Source organism: Nylanderia fulva, unplaced genomic scaffold (genome assembly GCF_048542155.1).
Source record: "Nylanderia fulva isolate GAGA-0341 unplaced genomic scaffold, ASM4854215v1 Scaffold614, whole genome shotgun sequence".
NCBI lineage: Eukaryota > Metazoa > Arthropoda > Insecta > Hymenoptera > Formicidae > Nylanderia > Nylanderia fulva.
In genome coordinates, this window is record NW_028190715.1 from 8,072 (window position 1) to 33,730 (window position 25,659).

At 35.4% G+C, this 25,659-nt stretch overlaps 2 protein-coding genes across 2 annotated transcripts; both read left to right on the plus strand.

Annotated features, from left to right (window-relative positions):
• Positions 1 to 9,434: 9,434 nt before the first annotated feature.
• LOC146720757 (uncharacterized) lies at positions 9,435 to 12,036 on the plus strand. The gene is made up of 2 exons (XM_085488061.1): positions 9,435 to 9,723; positions 10,766 to 12,036. The coding sequence occupies exons 1-2, from the start codon at positions 9,435 to 9,437 to the stop codon at positions 12,034 to 12,036; spliced, it is 1,560 nt and encodes a 519-aa protein (XP_085344187.1).
• Positions 12,037 to 20,788: 8,752 nt separating this feature from the next.
• On the plus strand, positions 20,789 to 24,869 carry LOC146720758 (uncharacterized). Its single transcript, XM_085488062.1, has 2 exons — positions 20,789 to 23,132; positions 23,647 to 24,869. Exons 1-2 carry the CDS (start codon positions 20,789 to 20,791, stop codon positions 24,867 to 24,869), a joined length of 3,567 nt encoding a protein of 1,188 aa, XP_085344188.1.
• The last annotated feature ends 790 nt before the right edge of the window (positions 24,870 to 25,659 follow it).

The window sequence follows — 25,659 nt, forward strand, 5'->3', positions numbered from 1 at the left end:
CGTGAATATTGACTGTGTACAAATCATATGACAAATGTTGTGTTTGCTGAATATTAAATAATTCTGAGGAACAAGGTGAACTGAAAAATGGTTTTGATTCAATGAATTTTCTTCCCTTTAAAAAGATTTCTGAAGTCTTGATTTCTTTATAAATACTTTCGACACAAAATACACAATTGTTTTTTAACATAACGCAATTATCTTTATCACATGTGCTTAGTTCAAACTTTTCAATGATTACTGTTTTGTAGAATATAAAATCTTGTTTATGAAATTGATCAGTACATTGCTGACGTAAAATTGGATACGTTTTTTCATTATCATTGTTTTGCATATATTCTTGTTCTTTTAACCTATTACAAATTTGTTGTAAAGGATTTCTTGTAGCTTGAATTGTTTTTTTATCTCAAATAAATAATTTTCATATTTAAAACAACTGAAAGTGTCAAGTGGACCATGTTGCAAGCAATCTATGGGCAAATGTATAAGGCCATGAACATTATGAGTAATATATTCTTTTCCGTAAAGTATTGCATATTTTTGAACAAAGTATTCGAGTAGTTTCAATGAATAATTATTATAAATTCTGTATAATGCAGGACTGCATAAAATTCGAATAGCGCAGGATAAGGCCATGAAATGTGTGTATATATTTTTGTTTGCAATCTTTTTTAAAACAATTGGTCCGGTGTATAATAAAAATTGCCTTAATTCAGTGGCTTTATAGTATTCAATGTCCTCTAAACTTCTTGGCAAGCGTGGAAAATCTTTCGGCACATAATTCTTCAAAAACAATAATTGATTATTAATATCATTTTTATCAGTCTCGGGTAAACGATGATTTTTTTTCCCTCTTATCCAAAACATAATTAATCTTTTAACTACGCCTAGAAATACAAGATGCATGCCATCGAGAGGAACTTGAGATACGAAACCAATATTTAGCTTTTCGAAAGGACTTGTATCTTTATGGAATTCCTCATCTAATTTATTTCTGATACTGAAATCAGTCCGCAATTGTGCATTTGTTTGTAAAAAAGTCATTCTTCCATTAACAAAGGTCCCTTCTTGAATGCATTTTGTGCAGGCATTATAGCCTGTATGACCTTTAATACATAAAATAAATGATTTTGCAGGAGCATCACAAAGAAGTTTACCAACCTTTACTTTTATTATTTTTTTATTTATGTTAAAACCATTTTGTTCTAAATGTTTGAACTCTGTTATAAACTCAGTTAAAAATTGGTCTACATAGGCTGGTTTCTTGTGTCCGTGATATATCCCAGCCGCAAAAGGTTTTTTAATATTTTTATCAACCAGATTTAGATCTATGGAGATAAGAATAGGCCAGAGTTGACTTTTTGAAGAATTAGATATCGGTAAACCATCAATGTTTATGTTAAGAGGTAATACTATTTCTACATTTTGCATCAAATGTTTTTGCATATTTAAACTATTATTAATTATCCTACGTAGTCCATTCTCTATGCCAATGTGACAATAGAAACCTGGAGGAACACTTTTAAGTTCATATGGACATGAACTTGGTGTTTTTAAAAGAGTTCGCGAGTCTTTTGCTAATTGTGGAAATATCACTCGTAGAATACCCAACAATTCATTCATGGCAGATTGACTAAGCAAATGTCTGTATTTTAAAAACCATTGTTTCACAGCGTTAACTATGAAATCATTTACAATAGGGAGATTATTACATAAATTTTCAAATGATAAAGAAGTATCTGAACAGTTAATTTCTTCAATCACATCAATATATTCCAATGGTTCAATCTCAATTTTTTCTGGAATCTCGGGAATCACATTATCATGGTTTTCACATTGTTCTTGTTTTTCATTATGTTTCTTTGCAGTATCTACATTTATATTTGTAGTATTTACATTTATGACAGTATCTACATTTATAATTGTTTTTATGTTATTAGGCAAATTATTCGTCTGAATTAATTGTCGATTCAACTGCAAGATGTGTATTAATTCTTTTTTTACCATCCGTCTCATATGACGTTTTGTAACAAAACATTTTTTTATTTTAGCCATTATTGTTTTAATTTTTATGTCAGTATTGCTATTATTGACTTGATAAAAAAATCACTGAAAAAATTAAAATCATTCACATGAGATGCTCATATAGTTAATACGTAGTTTTTAAGATTTTATGGTATTTAACGTTATTAAAATAATATATATATACACAATATATACTTACATGGCAGGAATCTCGAACGTCACCAACAGGCAGATCCATTGCTTCCAGTTATAAATAAAGATGAATTTAAAATTTAATTATAAAACGACTTATAAAACCTCCAATAAAGCCCAACAAACACAATTGTCTTATTATTATATTTGGGTATTCTTATTCACATACGAAAGCTCCTGAGACGAAACGCCGCGCTCCCTAGTTACGCGTATCAACTCGTTGCTAACGAACGAGCGGTGATTATTATAGATTCCTAAAACATTCTTGGAACATGTATGAGATATTTGTGGTATAGTAAATATGTTACAATAGATTTTTTTTAAGTCACCACGAGTGAAATATTTTTTTCGACTGTCGCAAAGATAAATTGAGTACATATATGTATAAAACACGATTATTTATAAATATTTCAATTAAATATTTGTACATTTTTTAAATAAAAATATGAAACTATACTTTTGTTTACTTAACTATGTTTTGCATGAAACGTTAAACAAAAACTATTTTCAAAATATTATAAATTTATAAAATATTAAAAATTCAGTGATTTATTAATGTATACGTACTTTATTTATTAATGTATATATACGTACCTTATTTATATTAATGTATATATATACGTACCTGATATTTACTAAAAAGCTTTTGTGTTATTATTTCAAAAACGTTGATGTAACACAATTGTACAAAAACAATTGTACAAACACAAATATATAAAATCTGCAATGCAGTGTAATATTTTTGAATATGTTACAAAGTAAATGTTTCATATAAAACGTTCATAGAATATTATGAAATTAAATGTTTCAGGAATGTCACAAATGTAACATTGCTGTAATGTCTCTGAACGTTACAAACTAAACATCCCAAATGAAACGTTTATGGAATGTTTTAAAATATATGTTTTATGAACGTAGCAAATGTAACATTGCTGTCATGTCTCTAAGGTTACAAACTAAACATCCCAAATGAAACGTTTATGGAATGTTTTAAAATACATGTTTTATGAACGTCGCAAATGTAACAATGCTGTAATGTCTCTGAACGTTACAAACTGAACATCCCAAATGAAATGTTTCTAGGATGTTGCCAAACATTTCTTTCCTAACATTTCAAATTATCGATATAACAGCCAAAATGTTACATTTCTGGAACAGTGCATGAATGTTGCAATTGAAATGTTATTTTGAAACGTTTACGAAACATTTCATAAACATATTTATGTAACGTTTCAAATTTGCAATATTATTGCCGAAATGTAACATCCCCTGTATGTTTCATGTTTAGCGGGTATATATATATATAATTTTTCTTTATAAAATCAATAAAATCAATGTTTACAAGCAACTATTATAATAAATATATATATTTAAAATACATCTAATATATATAATTTTGATTTAAACACCCTTTATACTGCGCATGATGCAACACGCCTTAACCGAACAAATATTTTGGAAAATCGTTCGTTTATATACAAACAGCAAGTGAGTAATACAATATAGAATATAATATAAAAAAAATAAAATTACATAACTTAAATAATGTATAATAATAGAAGTTTTATAAAATGTCCCTTAATTTTCTTGCTTCTTCTGACATTATTTCATAATGGTGTTTTTTAGTTTTACAATTCCGCTATTTTTCTCGTTTTTCTACTATATTTATTTTTAATTTCATTATTTTTACTATGAAAACCGCTTTTGTAGAAAGAAGTTGTTGATTTATCGTTGTCTCTCTTTCATATGCAGATTCATTGTTGTTTTGTTTATTTTTGTTTCATAATTTGTTATTTTTTGAAAATAATTTTTAAAATTATTTTTATTCTTTTTATTATTTCCCTTATTTATATATATGTATATTGTCCATAATTCTTATAATTTCTTTTCTTTTAATTGCATCTTTTGCTATTTTTTATTTGTTTTCTAATCTTTTTTAACAGGTTATTAAATATCTAACATCTCTTTTCCATTACCTTCTCCATTTTTCATTATTCTTCTCTCGTAGATCTACCTACTTATTTTTCTAATTTTTTGTTTTGTCTTTATTTTCTTTTAATTTGTTTTGTTATTGTTCAAAATCATTTTATAACTCTCTCAATACTTTGTTCAAATATAATCTGTTTTAGTGCTTTAATGAAAAATTAAATAATATATTATTTAATTGCATTTAAAATTATGTTATATTCTTTATTATCATAATATAAATATAAGATATATAAATAGATATATAAATTTGTTGTGTGCCTCGGGAGAGACACTTAAGGGTCGCGCCAAATTGGGATGGGAATCCGGGGCGTCAGGACTTGTCGGGTGTTTGTAGAAAATGCACTACACTTTTTGTATTAAAATTCTTTATTCAACTTCAACCACTTGGTCTTTATTTTATTCCACTATTAATACACTGAAGCTTTATCGTGTGTGCGGCACTGACTTTCTATTACTCCGCGTATCGCGCACAACTGCGAGTCGATGCTAGGTGCGCGCGCGGTTTAGCGAGATCGTGGTTAGAGCGATTATTTGTGTCTGCGACTGAGCGAGCTGTCGCGTCTCTACTCTCTTTTTATATCGTTGTTTTTTGGAGTTTTCCCGATCGGAAGGGGTGCCTGGCAACAGGTTTCCCCGGTCGAGAATCTAGGTGCAAGCGAAGCAGATTCAAAGTCCTTCTGCTTTGCTTGCACGTTGATCAATTTCTGTTCCGCGTATATCTCGCATTGTATGCGTTTTTAACGCGGTCATTATCTGTCGTAATTCTGATTTCGCGTATACCTCGCATCGTATGCGTTTTTTAACGCGGTCATTATCTGTCGTAATTCTGATTCCGCGTATACCTCGCATCGTATGCGTTTTTTAACGCGGTCAGTGTCTGTCGTAATTGCGGATGCAATACGAGTACCCATTTCTTAATATTAGTTAACTTTTAATAGTTATATCTATTGTATATCTTTGGGGGATATAACAAATTTATAAAGAAAAATGCAATTTTATATTTTGTTTCTTAGTATTTATTAAAATGTTTTATAACATAAATATTACACAAACAATTTTCACGTATTTGTAATGTTTTTCTACATATTTTAAATTTTTTGTGAATTTAGCCAATTACATCGCCCAAGTTTTATTAATTTTATGAGGGAAATTGCAGAATCACAAACAGATGATGATCTACGTTACTTGCATAATTGGGATTTGGAAAAGCATTGTCCTCTCATAAAAATAATACGAGATTATAGTCATCCGGTGTACGAAACATTTTTCCGATGGTCCATAGAAAATATTAATGAATTAGAGATTGATTGCTTACCTATTACTTATATTACAGAAACATATCCCGATTTTTACGATTTTTTTATATTCCATGGTATGCGCAAATTCAAGCAGAAAATCAAAACTATTATTTTTTCAAGAGGATAGTTGGATGATATTCAATATGCAACAAATTGATAAATATCGATCATTGACTCATTATGACTTATTACTCGTCTTCATTTTACACACACATACACACAATTGATATTATTTTATATTTTTGTCTATTTTATTCATTATCGTATAAAAATCTGAAATATTCATTATATATAATTATAATAGTTTTAAAATGTTTTGTGTAATGTTCTGCATTATTTAATATATAATTAAGGTATACATCAGTGTTTTTTATATTATATCAATCAATATTAAAATTATATATTTATAAATATGTATTTTATGCTAATAATAATAAAAATTATAAAAAAGTTAATTATATTTATAAAATTAATATAATAATAAGTGCAAAGTAACATACAATTTTCGTAACATTACATGTTACAGAAATTACACTGATTAATAAAAATAATTGTGAAGAAGTTAATCGGAATACAATTAGAAAATATGGTTGCAAAGTCAATGTAATAGCTATCAGATGTTTTAGTGAAATCAGCAGTGCGCTGTCGAAGGAGATCATAAAATAAATAAGATTATTTTTGCCAAGTTATAGATTTTCTGCCTTAATACTAAATATCATATTTTAAATTATTACTGTGATGAAACCTAGACTAGTGATACCAAAAATTATTGTTACAATTAATTATGTTTAAAAATATTGGAAATTATGTATGAAAAATGTGTCATATTTCATGGTTTTTGAGAGAATGTGGATCATGTGCTGATTTTTTATTCTGAGCATTATAAAGAAGAATGTATACGTGCGTGCGTGCGTGCGTGCGTGCGTGCGTGCGTGCGCGTGCGCGCGTGTGTGTGTGTGTGTGTGTGGTAATACACTTTTTTTTTGGATAGCTAGATAGCGTTTATGTGTTCAAACATGTAACTATTTCACAATCTTTTTATACATTACATTCAAATAACGTTTATTTATTATAAATAAATCACATCCGTGTCTCACCTCATGTAATATATGTATATATATGTATGTTATATAATATATGTATGTTAAGTTTTTAAATTAATTTTTTTTGTCGCAAGTCTTTAATGTTTATATTTTTGTTATTGCAAGTTTTTAATGTCATTATATATTTTAAATACATTATTTTTCAGATATGTTTTAAGATTCTGTAAGATTTTGGAGATATAGTTTTTGACGCGGACTTAACAACTTTTTTTACCTTTTTTAAAATGAAATTTTTTATACATATACAAAACATTTATGAGTTCATTATAAAAAATTCCGAAGAAAACCAAAAAAAGCTTGTTACATAAGATTCACTCTAAAACGATTTTTAATAATTATAAAGTGATAAAGTCAAATTGTATTTGCATTATGATAAGTAATGAACAAACTATCAATACGTTACCTTAAAGAATTGATAATCCTAACTCTTTGATTACTGTGGAATGTGAATGTCCAAAGCTCTTAGGTTATATTTCAGTCAATTAACAATCAAAGAGCTTTATCACAATAAGCGTAGACCTATAATATTTAATTACACGCTATGGTTAATAAGTCCAATATCAGAACACGATAAAATGTTTTATTTCCTTTATTAAATTTAATTAATTTATTATTAAGAAATAGAATTGTAATATTTTCAAGTATTCTACAAAGTCAATGATATTTTACAAAAATAATAAAATTTTAATAACTTAAATTGTATATATTTGTTGCACGTAACGTTTTCACCAACAGATTTAGAATATAATCATGTTAAATCATTATATTCCTTATTAATTTGATTGCATAGAAAATATTTAATTATCACGCACATGATTTTATATAATAAACAATTATCTCATCAATATGAATATGTGCAGATATAATATAATAAATATAAATATGTGAATATATTATTCTGTTTGCAATTTTTAATTATTAAATTATATTATTTCCAAATTATATGCATAATAGATATGCAACAAAACTATTATTATTAACAATATATATTTGCAATCCAGATATTATATGAAACTATTCACACACAAGAAAAATAATATTTTGAAAAGTAATTGCTGGTGTACGATTACATTTTTGTTTAATTGGCAAACAAATATTTAATAAAATTTATTAATTTAAAAAAAGGAAAAAGAAAAATGAATCTTTTCAATATAAAAAAAATATAAATATATAAATAAATATATAATAACAAAATATATACATTCTAAGCATTTAAATAATAATACAATTTTAAAACAAGACCATTTATATAAATATTTATATACAACGTATTCTAATTATGTTATTCAATATTTTTCAATATTTCTCTCTAATAATTTATTTATAATAAATAAACACAATTTGAATGTAATACGTGATTGCCATTTTCCAAATTATGTAAGCGATTATCTAATCGTGTACATAAATATTTATTTTACTATTATTTTGTAAATATACCTAAAACGATAACTTTGGAATGTTTTAAATATATATCAATTGAGATATTTCATTTGAAATATTTTTAATATATACTATGATGAAATATTTCAATTGTAACATTTATGAATTATATCAAAAACAAATACGTAAAATGTATCATTTGAAATCTAAATGAAACAATTTGAAACATTGCATGTATATTTCATGTTTAGTGGGTTAACGTTAACAGGAATTTTCAAGATCTCTGCAAGGTCAAATGAATATCAGCATCATCTGTCTTTCTTCAAATCCTATGGTGTTTGTTTGAAACATTTTTTCGTCTTGCATATTTAACAAGTTTATTTAAATGTCGTAGGAAGTTTTATTATCAATAAATCATCAATGCCTCTTAAAAATTCTTGTTTAATCTGTAAGTAAATCCTGTATTTATAAATCTTGTTTGTACAGAAATACCTATTTCATAAGTAAATTTTGTACTTATTAAATATCTCGAAAGTATATAGGAAAATTTCAGACAAAAGTTGTTTAGTTTAAAGGGAAAACAAAGATAGGCATTTAACTTCGATTGGTATTCATCATTTTGTGCATAAAAATCTTGAGGTAAGATTATTGAATCAAATATATAGTGAAGAATCGATAAATTAAAAAAAAATAGAATATTTCTATTTATAAAAAAAATTAGATTTACTTCAAATTTTCGATTATGATTTTTAATTTTAAGAAATTTTAGGTCTACTGCAATGATGATTTATTTACAATAATAATAAATAAATACTATTTTGACGTGTCAATGTGATTACGTGAATTACAAGTACTATACAAAAGAAAAATGAACAGATGTAATTTCATTTCTTTTTAACTGCAGTTTCTGAAGTATTGTTTAATTAGTGTAATAATTTTGAATCTTTGCATATGTTTATTAAAATAATTTATAATGTATTTATATAACTTTTTTATTTTACAGATCCGGAAAAATAAAAAAAAATTAATCGGCTGCTCAGGCGCTGTATAAAAGCTGCCATAAGCGCTGAATTAGAACATCGGCTGCTAATAGCGCTGAATTTTGGCTTGCCCTAGACGCCTGCATCCAATTACAAAAATGAATTTTGTTCGGCCTATTACGTATCCAAACTAAAATTATTCGCTATTATAGCGTTTTCGTCTGTAATAGCGCAGATTTTTGGCTTGCCCGTGGCGCCTATACAATTAGAAAAAGTATTTTTGTTTTGGGTCTATTACACATCCAAATTAACAGTATTCGCTTTTGTAGCATTTTAGTCTGCAATATCTCAGACCTTTCGCCTGCTCTAGGCGTCTAATTAGAAAAATCTTATTTGATACTTGCATCACTAGAAGGCTGCCCCAAACGCCGTATATCTATAACTAAAACTGTCCCAAACAACTGAAAATGGATCATCAGTGTCACAAGTTCCATTATGGCAATAAGGAAAAGAATATTTTGGCTTTCAAAGAATGGTTGACGGAAACGATGATAGACAGTTTCCATGCGCTACTCGAGAGCAATTCTGATTATGCACCTCGACCTGTATGGTTGACAATATTTCCCGATCAGATTGTTCCACTGAATAATTCAAAGAAGAAGCATTTGCAAATACTGCACAGTGATTTTGGTGGTGGACATTGGGTTGCTTGCCATTACGATGCAAAATCTATTATTATATATGATTCTCATGAAGGTAGTCGTAATGCAAATATACATAATTTGAATGGAGAAATTCGAATTTTTGTGGACAGATTATTTCCCTTTCATGATTGTCAAAACAATCTAATAGTTTTTCCTAAAGTTCAGTCGCAAGGTGACGGTTATAATTGTGGTCCTATGGCAATTGCGATTGTTACATCTATTCTGTTTGGCGTAAATCCTTGCATCGTGACGTATAATCAATCGTTGCTAAGACCTCATTTGTCCGCAATGTTTGAAAAACAAACAATAACTCATTTTCCGTACCTCTATGATTCAATTGCTCCATTAACGCTACTGCCGTTGGAGACATTGAAAAGACGAGAGAGGGATGCACTGAGAAAAAGACTTGCACATAGTAAGGAAACTGAGGAACAGCGTTCGAAACGAATCGAAAAAGATGCTTTTTCTCACAAAGAAAAATATTTTATGAATCCTGCAACAAAACGTCAGATAATGCGTGATCAGTACCATAAGGATCCTGAAACAAAACGTCAGAAAATGCGTGATCAGTACCATAAGGATCCTGAAACAAAACGTCAGATAATGCATGATCAGTACCATAAGGATCCTGAAACAAAACGTCAGATGGTGCGTGATCAGTACCATAAGGATCCTGAAACAAAACGTCAGATGGTGCGTGATCAGTACCATAAGGATCCTGAAACAAAACGTCAGATGGTGCGTGATCAGTACCATAAGGATTCTGAAACAAAACGTCAGATGGTGCGTGATCAGTACCATAAGGATCCTGAAACAAAACTTCAGATGGTGCGTGATCAGTACCAAAAGGATCCTGAAACAAAGCGTCAAAAAATGCGTGATATAACGTTCGCAACGCTCGTACCCAGACGAAAACACAATGCGATGCCTCTCACTCGCACCCGCATGCTCTCCGGTCCGATGAGCTGGTCGCCGCTCATAATTTTTGGATTCGACGGATTCAACTCAATCTATTTGCTGACGACATAGCTCGCCTAAAACAACTACGTTGCGTCTCAAAAACTAGTCCATTAGCTTCGCTTTTCCTTACATAGACAGAGACAGCTTGTTACGCGTTCGAGGCCGATTAAAGCACGCAAGCCTGTCAGATGACGCTAAACATCCGCTAATTTTAAAATCACATCCATTGGTCCACCTCCTTATCAAACAGATTCATGTTGCGGCCCTACACGCCGGTCCGCAACTCACACTCACGCTCCTGCGACAACAGTATTGGCTAATTCGCGCTCGCGCCACTGTGCGTACCGTCCTCTACCAATGTATTGTGTGCACACGGGAGAATGCACGCGTGCCCGAACAGCTTATGGGCGACCTGCCGGATTTCCGCGTGAACCCGACTTCACGCGCCTTTAATCATACCGGCGTCGATTACGCGGGTCCGTTACTAGTGCGTACGACTAAAGGTCGTGGTCATAAAGCCCAAAAAGCTTACCTCGCAATTTTTGTATGCATGACCACGAAAGCACTGCACCTAGACGCAGTATCGGATTATACTACCGCGTCGTTCCTTGCCGCGTATCATCGTTTTACCGCACGTCGTGGCATTCCGCATGCAATGTACTCCGATCACGGTACCACGTTTCAAGGTGCCGATCAAGAGCTTACGGCCTCCTTCCATGCAGCCACGCGTGATCCAGCATTTCAAAATTACATAGCTCAAGAAAATACTGCATGGCATTTCATACCTCCCGCTGCGCCGCATTTCGGAGGCCTATGGGAGGCTGCCGTACACTCTGTGAAACATCACATTAAACGCGCTATTGGAACGCACACCTTAACGTTCGAAGGGATAACCACATTACTATGCCGTATCGAACTTTTCTTAAATTCTCGTCCCATCGCTTCCGTGTCCGACGCTTTAGACGATTATACCGCTCTGACTCCGGGTCATTTTTTGATCGGCGCATCCTTAAGCTCGATCCCGGAGCCGAGCTTACTCGAACTCGCCGAAAATCGTTTATCTCGCTGGCAACTAGTGCAGCAATTAAGCGAACGCGTCTGGAAGGCATGGAAAGATACGTATTTGAATACCTTACAACAACGCCCTAAATGGCGTTCTGTACAAACTCTAGCCACACCCGGTAGATTAGTCTTACTTCGCGATCCACTTGCCCCTCCAAGTCGATGGAAGCTTGGGCGTATAGTTAAATGCCATCCAGGCAGCGATCGGCTCGTTCGAGTCGTTACTGTTAAAACGGCTGAATCCGAGTTCAAGCGCCCCATTACAAAACTTTGTTTTCTTCCGGTCGACATCAACAATGATAGCGAACATCATTCCGCCATGGCGGGCGGCATTGGATTGTAACTGTCCGATTGAATATTGTAAATTTACGTTAAATTTCATTGACCGCAAATATTGTATTCATATCGAATGTCAATCACATTCGAGGCGGACGGTATGTTGACGCATATCATAAATTTGTATAATCAATAGACTCTTATATTAATCGCTCGTATATCAACGGAAAGGTTCGATCGTTCGAACCGACACACGACAACATTATCGACCTTGTTCACCATCCCATGTGATAAGAGTCACGCTGTCACGTGTACATTTTATTTACTCCTATTCTTTCGTCGCTCCGATTCGCCGAAACAAACATCCGATCCCGAGAAAGAGGGGATTCCGTGACGAAAACTCGGAACGCTCCCGAAAACCGAGAATCAGATCTCTGCGAACCGTGCTATCGATCAGCTGCAAATACAAGTAAACATATGTTCGTTGCTGTAATCACTTTCCTCTCGGAGCGAGCCTTCACGAGGCTGTACAAGCCACCAGTCGATCAACAATAATTTGAATTAGAGCGACGCCGTTGCGCCTACTGATATCGACAACATTTTTTTGGTCCTTCGAGCCGGATCGCTAACGAGAGAAGACGACAAGTCGTGAAGTACATCATCCAATTACATTTTGGCTGACTTTGATCACGACCTACGTTGTTTAACGCAGCAGCCGCCATTCCAATAATGGCTACCACCGCAAAGCTTTTGGAGCAACAGCTCGACCTTGTTAGATCGGTTGCAAATGCCGTATCTAATTTCAAAAAACTCGGCCACGCCAAGATGACCACCGTGGCTGCAAACCGGATGGAACGCGTCAAGGAACAGTTCCGGGAGATTCGCGTAACAACGCCAAGCTGTTAGTCCTCGCCGAGGCCGCTACGAAGACCACGCATCGATACTTCACCGAGGAGCTGTATCAACAAGCCGAGGTCCAGATGGATGCTGCCCTTGACTACCTGGCCGAATTTGCCATACCTCCCATTGCCGCCCCGCACATCAACATCATGGACGCTTCGAACGCAAGTACCGATTATCATCATGGTCCGCGCCCGGTCTCGCGTTTACCGCGAATCGAATTACCGAAATTTGACGGCTCTTTCGAGCGATGGGAAACGTTCCGCGATAGATTTAAAGCAATGGTAATTGACGATCCGATTTTAACAAATGTAGAACGCCTGCATTACTTATGTTCAATCGTTACCGGAACGGCCAGCACTTCGCTGAGTCACTTAGCAGTCACCGATGCGAATTTCGAAGTCGCGTGGCAAATCTTATCGTCGCGCTTTGAAAATCAACGTCGAATCGTCAACTCCCATCTTCAAATTTTATTCTCGTTACCGTCGGCAACGCATGAAACCGCGAAAGAGTTGCAGACTCTGCGTGACACCACCAATACCACCGTACAAGCGCTGAAAAATCTAAAACGTCCCGTCGATACGTGGGACGATGTTCTCGTGTTCCTCGTTTCGCAAAAACTCGACAAAGCTTCGAGAAAAGCGTGGGAATTAAAAATGAGCGGGCAACAAGAGCCAAATCGCGGATGACAATGCGTTATCCTAACGAAACTAAATAATTTTTCGTTAGAATTAAATACCGGTGCACAAGGCACCAAATTTTACTTGGACACGGCCAAGATTTTAAAATATGAAATAATCTCATATTTGAGATTTAATTTCAATACCCCCCTTTTTTTTTAACCCCCCTACGGAAATTAAATAAATGAATGCAAGAGAAAAATATAGATCCGAAAATCGGGGATTCCCGATTCAGCGATTTTCGGATCTATATTTTTCTCTTGCATTCATTTATTTAATTTCCGTAGGGGGGTTAAAAAAAAAAAAAAAAAAAAAAAAGGGGTATTGAAATTAAATCTCAAATATGAGATTATTTCATATTTTAAAATCTTGGCCGTGTCCAAGTAAAATTTGGTGCCTTGTGCACCGGTATTTAATTCTAACGGAAAATTATTTAGTTTCGTTAGGATAACGCATTGTCATCCGCGATTTGGCTCTTGTTGCTCGTCTTATACGTTAAACTAATTTAAACCGTTTCAAAACGCGTACAATCATTTGATCACGTTAACCCGGCATCCTACAACGTTAAATCTTATACATATAAAATGGTCCTTCGAGCCGGATTTTAAAAACCGATCGAGTGATAGTGAAATCGCGAAAAGAACGGGCTCCTTTGTTTCGTACCTTATTCGAACGATTGACAATTTCTGCCTCGTGTGCCTATATCGGGGCAGTAAAGTTAAAAACGCAGTGATCCGCGGCACGAGAAATCCGCTAATTACGCGTTCTCGTTTGGAGTAGAAAGACTCCGTGTGCGGGAGTGAGACCGCGCTACACAACAATTAGCCGTCGCGCGCGCTCCGAAACAGTCTCTCTCTCTCTCTCTCTCTCTCTCTCTTCTCTCTCTCTTTCTCGTTCTCTCTCGAAGACGCGAAGAGCGAGAGAGACGGATCACCGTCGCGCGCGTTCCGAAGATCTCTCTCTCTCTCTCTCTCTCTCTCGCGCTCTCTCCAAGACGCGAAGAGCGAGAGAGACGGTATCACGCCGCGCGCTCCGAAGCTCTCTCTCTCGCTCTCTCTCTCTCTAGCTGCGGCTCTCTCGATCGCGCGCCTGCCGTCGCTCCGGCCTAAGCCGCGGCGCTCCGGCCACGTGACGGTCACGCACCCTCACGAATCCGGTGTACATCGAATTCTGCATTTGAGTAGTCAGAATTTCGTTGAAGTGTCACTTGCAGTGCAAGCGCCGCTATCACGCGCTTTGCAATTTTGCATTCGGACGGCAGTTAAACGCCGTTCGAGATTAATGACTTCACGCGTACTCCGCTATCACGCACCAGTGATTTTCTTAATTGAGTGCGATGAACATTCGCGAGTTATCCGCAAGCGCCGCAAGCACGCGCTTTGCGTTACGATAATCGCAGTGACTCTCAATGATTAATCGTGACTTATATTGATTAACAGTGACTCTCAGTGAGCGTGCGCCGCTATCACGCTCACCGCACCGGTGAATCTTAACCAGTGCATTTTTTTCTCACTGACTTTTGACTCTCGCAGACCACAGTGCAAACGACAGCAGCACGCCGCTATCACGCGTACGCGTCGTGCATCTCTCTGTGACTCTCTCGACACAGATTAATAGACAGATCGCCAAAGGCCTGCCTAAAGAAGAGACCGCCATCTTCGTGCGATAGACTTTGCCCCTTACCGACACACTTTGCCCCTGGTTCGAATCCGTGCTAAATTTCGTAGACTTGAACCAAAAGACTTTGCCCCTGGTTCGAGTCCGTGCTAAATTTCGTAGACTCGACCAAAAGACTTTGCCCCTGGTGCAAGTCCAGGCTAAATTCGTTTGACATTACCAACAGACTTTGCCCCTGGTGCGAATCCAGGCTAATTGATCATGAGACCAATTTGAGAGATTTGGCCCCCGTTGTGTGTGTGTGTGTGTGTGTGTGTGTGAGAGAGAGAGAGAGAGAGAGAGAGGAGAGAGAAAGAGAAAGAGAATATTTTACATATGCATATATATATATATATATATAAAATTTATTAAATATAAAAAATATATTTTTTACACATAAAATGTTTTTTTATTGAAATAATCACGATTTTAAATGTGATATAACACAGTGTTCAAAAATTTTTAATTAAATTTTATTAAAGAAAATTACTTGAAATTTTTTACATTAAGAATTTAAAGGTTCCTTATTCTCTTGTAGAAATTTATCACTATGCCAATTAATCACTTATTTCGAGTATTTAAAATACTATAATATACAGTAATTTAAGTATTCGAAATAAAAGTGATTAATTACTCGAAATAAAATTGATAAATTGGCGTTACTAGTAATAAATTTCTATAAGGGTTGAAATAAAGTATAAGAGATAAATAGGCTATATGTGAGCCGTATGCGAAATGTGAGATGTAAGACGCATATTGAAATTTAATTTTTCGATATAACTTTCAAAAATGTACACGAGGTACAAAAAATTAGCTTGGACATTTGTAAGATTTAAAATTGGGATTAATTCTCAATTCTATTAATTAAATTTCGATATAACACACCTTACATCCGCGCACGGCTCACATATAGCCCATTTATTAGTGCAATTTTTAAGTTCCTTATTTTTCAAAGTTCACCTTTTTACGTTATCAAATATTTTTGGTACGTTTTCAAGAATTTTATATTTTTACTTACCGCAGTTTCTTATCCAAATGTAAAATCTTTTATCGCAGTCTATAAAAAATTGAAACAATTTACAATTTTATGATATAATATTATTATTATTACAATTTCTATATATATGCACATCTGTCAAATATCGTGATTTATTTCACATTATTATTATCTATTTTAATAAAAAAAAAAAAAAAAACACTTGCAACAATCAAAAATAAACCGCCTGCCGCGAACGGAAAATGCCAAGAAAGCACGCAATTTCCGCGAATCTCGTAATTTTTTTGAAGAATCAACAATTTCAACGAAATTGTAAATTCTTCAAATCACTGCACAAGTATAATTCACAATAATAATTTTCAGTAACTACGATAAAAAATCGTATACTGAAAACCGCAAACGAAAGTGCAATGGAAGTAAGAGTAAAGTCTGTGATAAAATTAATTGGCAATAGAAAATTAATAATTTTCAAATAGAAAAATTTTGAAATTACCGAGGATTTACAAATAATAAAGTAAAAATATTAAATAATTTATGTTTTCGAATTTTGCTCGCGGAGAGGATCTTTAAAACAAGATTTTTAGAAGAGAGGACCTTTAAAATATAAACAGGCAAAAACGTTGGAAAAATTAAAGCGCGCGTTTAAACAGATAAACGCAATGAAATAGATACGCAATTGTTTTTACTTATCGCTGTAAGCTCACAAGCTTCTGACGTGCTATACACTTTTATATAATATATACAGGGTGTCCGGTAACTAACGGACCAATGATTAAGGGCGGATTCTCTGGCCAATTTGGAGACGATTTTTCCTTAGCAAAAATGTAGAGAAGTCAATAATTTTCGAGTTATAAGCGATTGAAAAAAATAGGTTTTTTGAAAACTAAACGTTTTGGAGTTAAAAGTCTAACATAATTACATTCTTCAGTTAATTTCAGGTAGAGTTTACTATAATAAAATTTTAATTTAAGGCTTAGTTATAAAGATATATAATGACAAAGATTGGAAAGTTGTAAAAAATGATGACCTTTTTCGACATTTTCGCTGAAGAAAAATCGTTCCCAAATTGACCAAAGATTCCATTTGTAATCATTGGTCTGTTAGTTACCGGACACCCTGTATATTGGACACGAGTTTCGTTTGTTTCAGATTCTCGAGAGTTGAAGTAGGAACATACGAGTATCATATATCGTTTGTGACTTGCCGAATGAAAGCAAGACAGAGAACGAACGAGATGATGAGCTTAATAGCTCATAATGTTATAAATAAATAAATAAAAAATTATAACTTGACCTACTAGTTATTGAATCTTTTTTTAATAAAATGTTTCATTATTATTATCATCTAAGTCTAAGTCGTTTAATTACTTTTTAGTTTTTTAATAATTAATTTAATTTATTCTAGTCATTTTTATATGAGAAAAATAATATCACGTATACGTTTTATAATGAATTAATATATTTCGGGAACCGAATTATATATTCTTAATAATATTAAAGTGTTTAAAAATTATATTTGACTTTTAATTTTAATTATTTTTTAGCAAAGAGTTTCGAAATCTCTTACACACATAATGGGGATTTTTTTCATCCATATATTCGCAATTTAGTATATATGTTAATTATTAATTTTAATAAAATAAAAATTAAAATTATAGGTCAAATATAATTTTTAAACACAAATATATTAAATTAATTATAAAACGTATACCCATGATAGTATTTTTCTCGTACAAAAATAATTAGAGTAAATTAAATTAATCATAAAAGATTAAAAATTAATTAAAGAATTTAAACTTATATTTTATATAATAATAATAAAACATTTTATTACGTCAAACCGTCGTGAAATAATTAAATAAAATTTGCTAGTTACGTCGAAGTCAAGTTTTCTAAGCTTATAAAACATTTTATTAAAAAACAGATTCAATAAATATAAGTACATGTTATATATATACTTATATTTATTGAATCTGTTTTTTTTATAAAATGTTTTATTATTATCATATAAAATATAAATTATTTAATTATTTTTTTATTTTTTTATGAGTAATTTAATTTATTCATCCTATGAGATATAAAATTAGCGTGATTACAAGCCTAGTTGATAGGGCTATTTTACTCGCTGACCCTATTTTTCATGAAGAAAATATTAATTTAATCAAAAGAATCCTTATTAATAATTGTTACCCGTTAACAATTATTAACAAAAACATCAATAAAAGACTTCGAGCGATTAAATTTGGCGGTAATCTTAACTCGCCCAATCGAAATAAATTTGATACGCGAAATTGCATTGTGTTACCTTACATTAAAGATCTTAGCGAGAATATTACGCGTTGCATCAATAAAAGTGGAATTGATGCTTTGTATACTGTCCCAAAAAAATTGGACACGTTGATAAAAAGAGGTAAAGATGGGATCGAAAACTTAAAAAGAACTGATGTTGTTTATAAAATTGATTGTGCGAATTGCGATTCGGCTTATATAGGACAGACAAAGAGACATTTAGAAACGCGCATTAAAGAACATAGAAATAACATAAAAAAAGACAAGACATTGCATTCTGTCGTTAGTTTACATCGGACTTGCAACGATCATGAGTTCCGTTGGGATTCTCCGGTGATTCTGCATGAGGAAAAACAGACAAGAAAAAGAGAAATTGCAGAAATGTTTTACATAAAAAAAACAAGGAAAAAGTATTAATTTACAGAAAGATACGGAGAATTTCAGTGGGATTTATGATCGTGTTCTTGACGTTATTTAAGTCGTTTTATATTTATTTTTACTTTTAATTTTATTTTTATTTTTATATCCACCTATTTATTTATTTTTATTTATTTGACTTTATTATGACGATTTAAATTACGAAAGACACATTTAGTTTCGTCTCTATCTTCTTAACGCTTAGTGACTAAGATTCTTGTGAACAGTTAACATCTATTTAATATGTGCTTACTTCTGTCAGTCTTGCATTGTTCATCAAAACAAGCGTTAACATTGTCGGTAGTTTGCATAGAAGTTGATTTACTGTTTTAAATTTGGTATGTAACACATTTTTGTTTTTAAATGTATAATTAATTGTTGCAAATAAGTGTATTAAATTATAATTATTTTGATTGAACTTTTTATAGATGTACTTGAAAAGGGCTGCAATGACAGCCGAAACGTTGTTGTATTTCAAATAACTATTTATAATAAATTATTGCCAGTCTGGTCGACTTTAAACATTGAGGAGTGGTTTTTTATTAATTATTACTGGCAACCTTAAGGATTATTATTTAATTTATTCTAGTTATTTTTGTGCGAGAAAAATACTATCACGGGTATACGTTTTATAACAAATTAAATATATTTATGTTCAAAAATTATATTTGACCTTTAATTTTAATTTTGTATTTTATTAAAATTAATAATTAACATATATACTTAATTGCGAATTATATGGATGAACAAAATCCCTATTATGTGTGTAAGAGATTTCGGAACTCTTTGCTAAAATAATTAAAATTAAAAGTCAAATATAATTTTTGAACACTTTTATATTAATAAAAATATATAATTCGACTCTCGAAATATATTAATTCATTATAAAACGTATACGTATTAGTATTTTTCACATATTAAAATGATTAGAATAAATTAAATTAATTATTAAAAAACTAAAAATTAATTAAACGACTTAGACTTAGATGATAATAATAATGAAACATTTATTAAAAAATAATTATAATAGGTCAGGTTAATATTTTATTTATTTATTTATTTATAACATCATAAAATTCTGTCCTTTCCGAAATACGCGAACGCTACGAAAAGATAAATCTCGTACATGCCGCCGGACGAGTTCATGAGCATGAGACGCTCTTATCTTGGGAACGTATTAATAGTTACTGCATTGACCACTACTACAATATGGCGCTGAAATCAGTGAGAAATGCTGGTCTCTCCTTCATCCAGACCTTTGGCGATCTGTCTATTAATCTGTGCTCTCGATCATCTTGTTGCTTTTCGACGTTTCTAAACATTTAAAAGGTGCGCGACTTGCTATTTCGACGCCGCTATCACGCGTCCGCGTCGTGCATCTCTCTGTGACTCTCTCGATCATCTTGTTGATTTTCGACGTTTCTAAACATTTAAAAGGTGCGCGACTTGCTATTTCGACGCCGCTATTACGCGTCCGCGTCGTGCATCTCTCTGTGACTCTCTCGATTATCTTGTTGATTTTTGACGTTTTAAAACATTTTAAAAGGTGCGCGACTTGCTATCTCGACGCCGCTATCACGCGTCCGCGTCGTGCATCTCTCTTTGACTCTCTCGATCATTTCGGTGATTTTCGACGTTTCTAAAGATTTAAAAAACCACGCGATTTGCAATTTCGACGCCGCTATCACGCGCCACGCAATCGCTTCGTGTGAGAAAGACAGCCGATAACGGCTTAACGTGACGGTGCGCTAACTCGCGCTCGGACTCTCTCACTCTCTCTCGCGCGTCAATCAGCGGGCGCTTCAAGTCTGCGCGCGCTTGAATATTTTGCTTCAGTAGCGAATAATCGATAAACGATTCAACAATCCGGCATCGATAATCATGTCAAATGCCGTGTGTGACCTGCTCATCGAGCAGGGAACTTGTATTGACGAGATCAAACGAGATCTCGTCAACTTCAAGAAGCTGGCCGAATCAAACGTGACACTCGCCAAGACGCGAAGTAGGCTTGCCAAGTTGGAGGAGCACTGGGCCGCCTGCCGCGGCCTTCATGTCAAACTGCTTCAAAAGACGACCACGGAGCAGCAAACGACCTTGCCGTACTTCACTCTGGAAGAGTTCCTGAGAGCTGAGGATGTCTACATCGACACGGCCGATCTGCTGCAAGATACGATAAGTCGATTATCTCCTAATACAATTCCGTTTACCGATCGTAGTTCCAATTCCTCCGTTCGCAAAACAAATAATCATTGCTTCCAATTGCCACGCATCGCGCTGCCAAAGTTTTCTGGGAAATTAACCGATTGGGAAAACTTCCGAAACATTTTTGAATCTCTCGTAGTAACTAACGACGCTCTTTCAAATTCTCAAAAATTTCATTACTTAAAAACGAGCGTAACGGGAGACGCTTCCTTGCTGATCAATAATTTAAAAATTTCCGATGCGAATTACGAATCTGCCTGGCAATTGTTAACCAATGAATACGACGATAAGCAAGCGTTAATCTATGCTCATTTACACGCGTTTATTAGCCTTCCGGTAATGAAAAGCAAGATTGTAAGCGATTTGCGAAAATTGCGCGACACAGTGTCTGCATCGTTAGCCGTATTAAAAAATCTCGATCGTCCCGTAGAACAATGGGACGACATTCTTGTTTATACAATAACGCAAAAGTTTAGCGCGAGAACACGTACCGAATGGAATTTAACGCGAATCAAACGAAATGAGCCTTCTTCTTATCAGGAGCTTAATGAGTTTTTAACTCTCCGTATACGCGGATTGTCGGACTTTGCCGATTCAAGCAAGGACTCCGGTTCTTCGAAAAATGATAAACCGCGTTTAACAGTAAACAACGTGACTGCCTTTAAATGTATTTGTTGCTCCGGTGAGCATCACGTTTCGAAATGCGAAGACTACGCGAAGAAATCAGCTTCACAGCGCTTTGCTCTCGCGCGCCAGCATAAACTTTGCTTTAACTGCTTAAAGTCCGGACATTTCCCGTCGAAATGCCCGAGCAAATATCGGTGCAGACAATGTCGTCGCTCGCATCACACATTGCTGCATTCAGCGGCAAATCAAAATGCCTTCGATAACTTGGCCAGTTCCAAGGCTACTACCTCCGAATCTGCGTCACAAGCCGCATCTAAGGCGACTACAAATCAGACGGTCAATACGATCGCGGCCGTCCAGATAGTACCGCCCTCGCTTCAGGAACATCCAAATGTCCTCTTGGCAACGGCATGGGTCGACCTCCACACTGGGGATGGTCGCTGCTTAAAGGTTCGCGCGTTGTTGGATCAAGGATCCACCTTTAGCTTTATATCAGAATCGCTCTCACAGGCGTTGCGCACTAAACGGCAACGAGCGGATTTACAAATTAAATGCTTCGGCGAAAAATACACGGGTACTGCGAAATTGCGCGTAACACTACAGTTAACCCCGTGTGCTCAAGCCGACCCGAGCTTTTCTCTGACGGCTTACATTTTTCAACGCATTACTTCATACGCTGCCTCGCGGATTCAGCCCTTCGATGCGTGGTCTCATTTACAGGGTCTATCTTTTGCTGATCCTGATCCTTCAAGTCAACATCAAATTTATTTGTTGATCGGTGCTGACCTTTACGGCTCGCTTCTAAAGCGCGATGTCTGTCAAGGTCCTATTGGAACTCCGACAGCGCAATTGACCGCTTTCGGTTGGATCCTTTCCGGCCCCACAAATAGTAGGCCGACTACTACTGCTCAAGCATCTGTATTAAACTGCGTGTTGGAACAAAGCACGCACTCTCTTCTCCAGAAGTTCTGGGAAGATGAGGAGATCTCGCGGCCTGTCCCTCTCACGGAGAAGGAGGAGAGGTGCGAGGCTCATTTCATCGCCAACCACTATCGTACCCCTCCGGGCCGCTATGTGGNTCGATTGCCCTTCAGGCATGATTTCCCGATAAAAATCGGTGATTCTTTGCACATTGCAACCTCGCTTTATAATAAAATGGAAGGAAAGCTACGGCTTCGTCCTGAACTTCACGCGCAGTACGAGTTCTTACGAGAGTATAATTCGCTCGGTCATATAAGGAAGGTGGAATTATCTGACCGCTCCGAGTTCGAGCCGGTATATATTCCTCATCATCCCGTTTTGCGCGACTCGAGTTGCACTACGAAATTGCGCGTTGTCTTCAACGCTTCGTGCAAAACGAGCAATAAGACTTTGCTTAACGATCACTTACTGATCGGTCAGAGACTGCAGCAAGACCTCTCCGCTATATTATTGCGCTGGCGTCAATGGCAATTTGTTTACACGGCGGACATTGCTCAAATATTCCGCTAAATTCTCGTGCATCCGTCTGACGCGGATTTTCAAAGAATCTTATGGCGATCGTCGGCCGATGGGCCGATTGAACACTATCGCCTTCTCATTGTAACGTACGGGCTCGCCCCCGCTCCGTACCTCGCAATAAGGGTACTGAAACAGCTTTCTCTAGATAAAGGTGACAACTATCCCGCGGCTGTTTCAATTCTCAGCGAGTCCCTCTACGTGGACGATGCGCTCTTTGGCGCGGACGATACGACTTCATTGATAGAAGCTCGTGTCCAACTAGTTGAAATCCTGCAAAAGGGAGGTTTTCAACTACGAAAGTGGGTTTCTAATGCCTCCTCTCTTCTTCAAGGACTTTCGGCTCATCAGCCGGAAGTCACCGATCACATACTCGTAAAAGAAGATTCTCGGGCTTTCATGGCTTGCTAAAGAGGACGCGTTCAAATTCGTGATAACTCCGTTGAGATCGGTTACGCACACGAAACGTTCCGTTCTCTCGTTCACGGCAAAATTATACGACCCAATAGGATGGGCTGCTCCGGTTGTTGTAACCGCGAAAATCTTGCTACAAGAGTTATGGCTTCTCAAATGTGATTGGGACTCCCCTCTTCCAGAGGAGTTGCGCAATCGTTGGGAGAGCTACACCAACGATTTAGAATCATTAAACCGCGTCCGAATACCGCGTTGGACCGGTCGACATTCCAATAATCTCGCGTTCAAAATCCACGGGTTTGCCGACGCTTCAAACCGCGCTTACGCGGCGGTCGTTTATATTCGAGTGCTTCCTTCGCCAACGAAGTTTCAAATCACTCTGCTCGCTGCTAAAACAAAGGTCGCGCCGATCAAAACCGTAAGCATCCCGCGCTTGGAACTGAACGCTATCGTCCTCCTCAGCCGGCTAATCAAGTGGACCTTGACATCGTTGAAATTACCTCCGATTCCAATATACGGATGGACGGATTCGACCATCGCTCTCGCGTGGCTCCGTCAACATCCATCAAAATGGAGCACCTACGTGGCTAACCGCGTATCCGAAGTGCATACCTGTCTGGATTCTGTTTGTTGGAATCACGTTCCGTCTCGAGATAATCCGGCGGACTGTGCCTCGCGCGGCTTGACCGCCTCCGAGCTCGTGACTCACCCGCTATGGTGGAACGGTCCACGATGGCTTCAGAAGCCATCGACTGCGTGGCCGATTCTGAATGTCTCAGCTCCGCTCGACACTGCCACCGATCAGCAAGTATCGGTGGAAAGAAGACGGCCTGTGACGTTCCATGTTCAAGAGGCCGAGGAATGGGAACTCCCATATAGGTTCTCCACTTGGACCAAGCTTGTCCGCGTGACTGCCTACATGAATCGCTTTATTCTTCGTGTAAAAGAAAAGAGCGCGTCTCGCTCCCAACTCTTCCCCCTTCTGAACGCCGATGAGTTTAGGAGGGCGGAAATCTTCTGGTTGCGCTATCTGCAACGGAGATTCTTCGAGCGGGAAACGCGCTCACTAAAGAATAACGGCACCATGCCGCATTCGAGCTCGTTGAGCAAATTGAGTCCTTTTCTAGGAGAGGACTCTTTACTCCGTCTTGGCGGGCGATTGACGAATTCCGCGCTCACCTATGACGAGCAACATCCTATAATAATAGCGGTATGCTTGTAACGGATCCGCGATATCCTGTTTTTCTTTGTTCTTGAAGAACGACAATCGAACCTCAATCACGTATTCAATAGTCTATCAAAAGGGTCCGAAGCGTCGGAACCAGATACAGTGTACAAATCTGATATGATACAATAAAATTACTGTTATTAAAATTAAATAAAAGGAAAAACAATCACAATAAAATATAAAATATATTTCATTAATTTTACTTTACGGTTTAGTAAAATTAATAAAACATGTTTCATATTTTATTGTGATAGATATTATTATTTTGAATGTGATAAATATTAATTAGAGGAATTCTAATTGTTCGAAATTGAGAAGAAATTAATATAATTATTTCAGTCTGTATTTTTCTGTCTAAAAATCGATATTTTCTTCCGATGAATATGCGAAAAAACCGCGGAAAAAAGGCTCGCCCGATATAAACAAGTAGGCGATAAATCAGGATTATATTAACAAGCTGTCAATAACAACAACATTGCTTAACCGAAAGCAACGATCACCGCATTGATTATCAATGTAATAGACATGCGCCGTTCGATCACGTGGCTTCCGAAAGCCAATCGATCTCGCTATCGAGCATTCCGCGCATGTCAGGTGCGTGCTTGTTTCGCGTAAATTACGGGGCCGCCAATAAAGACAGGCGCCCTCGCGTCACCTTCGAACATTTTTAAATAACCGAAATTAATTGGTGAAGTAAAAATTAGTGGGGCTTCAGTACCGCACCGATAAAAGAAGCGCCCACCAAAATTGGGCGGCTAGTCTATCGAGTCTCAGTACAGCAATC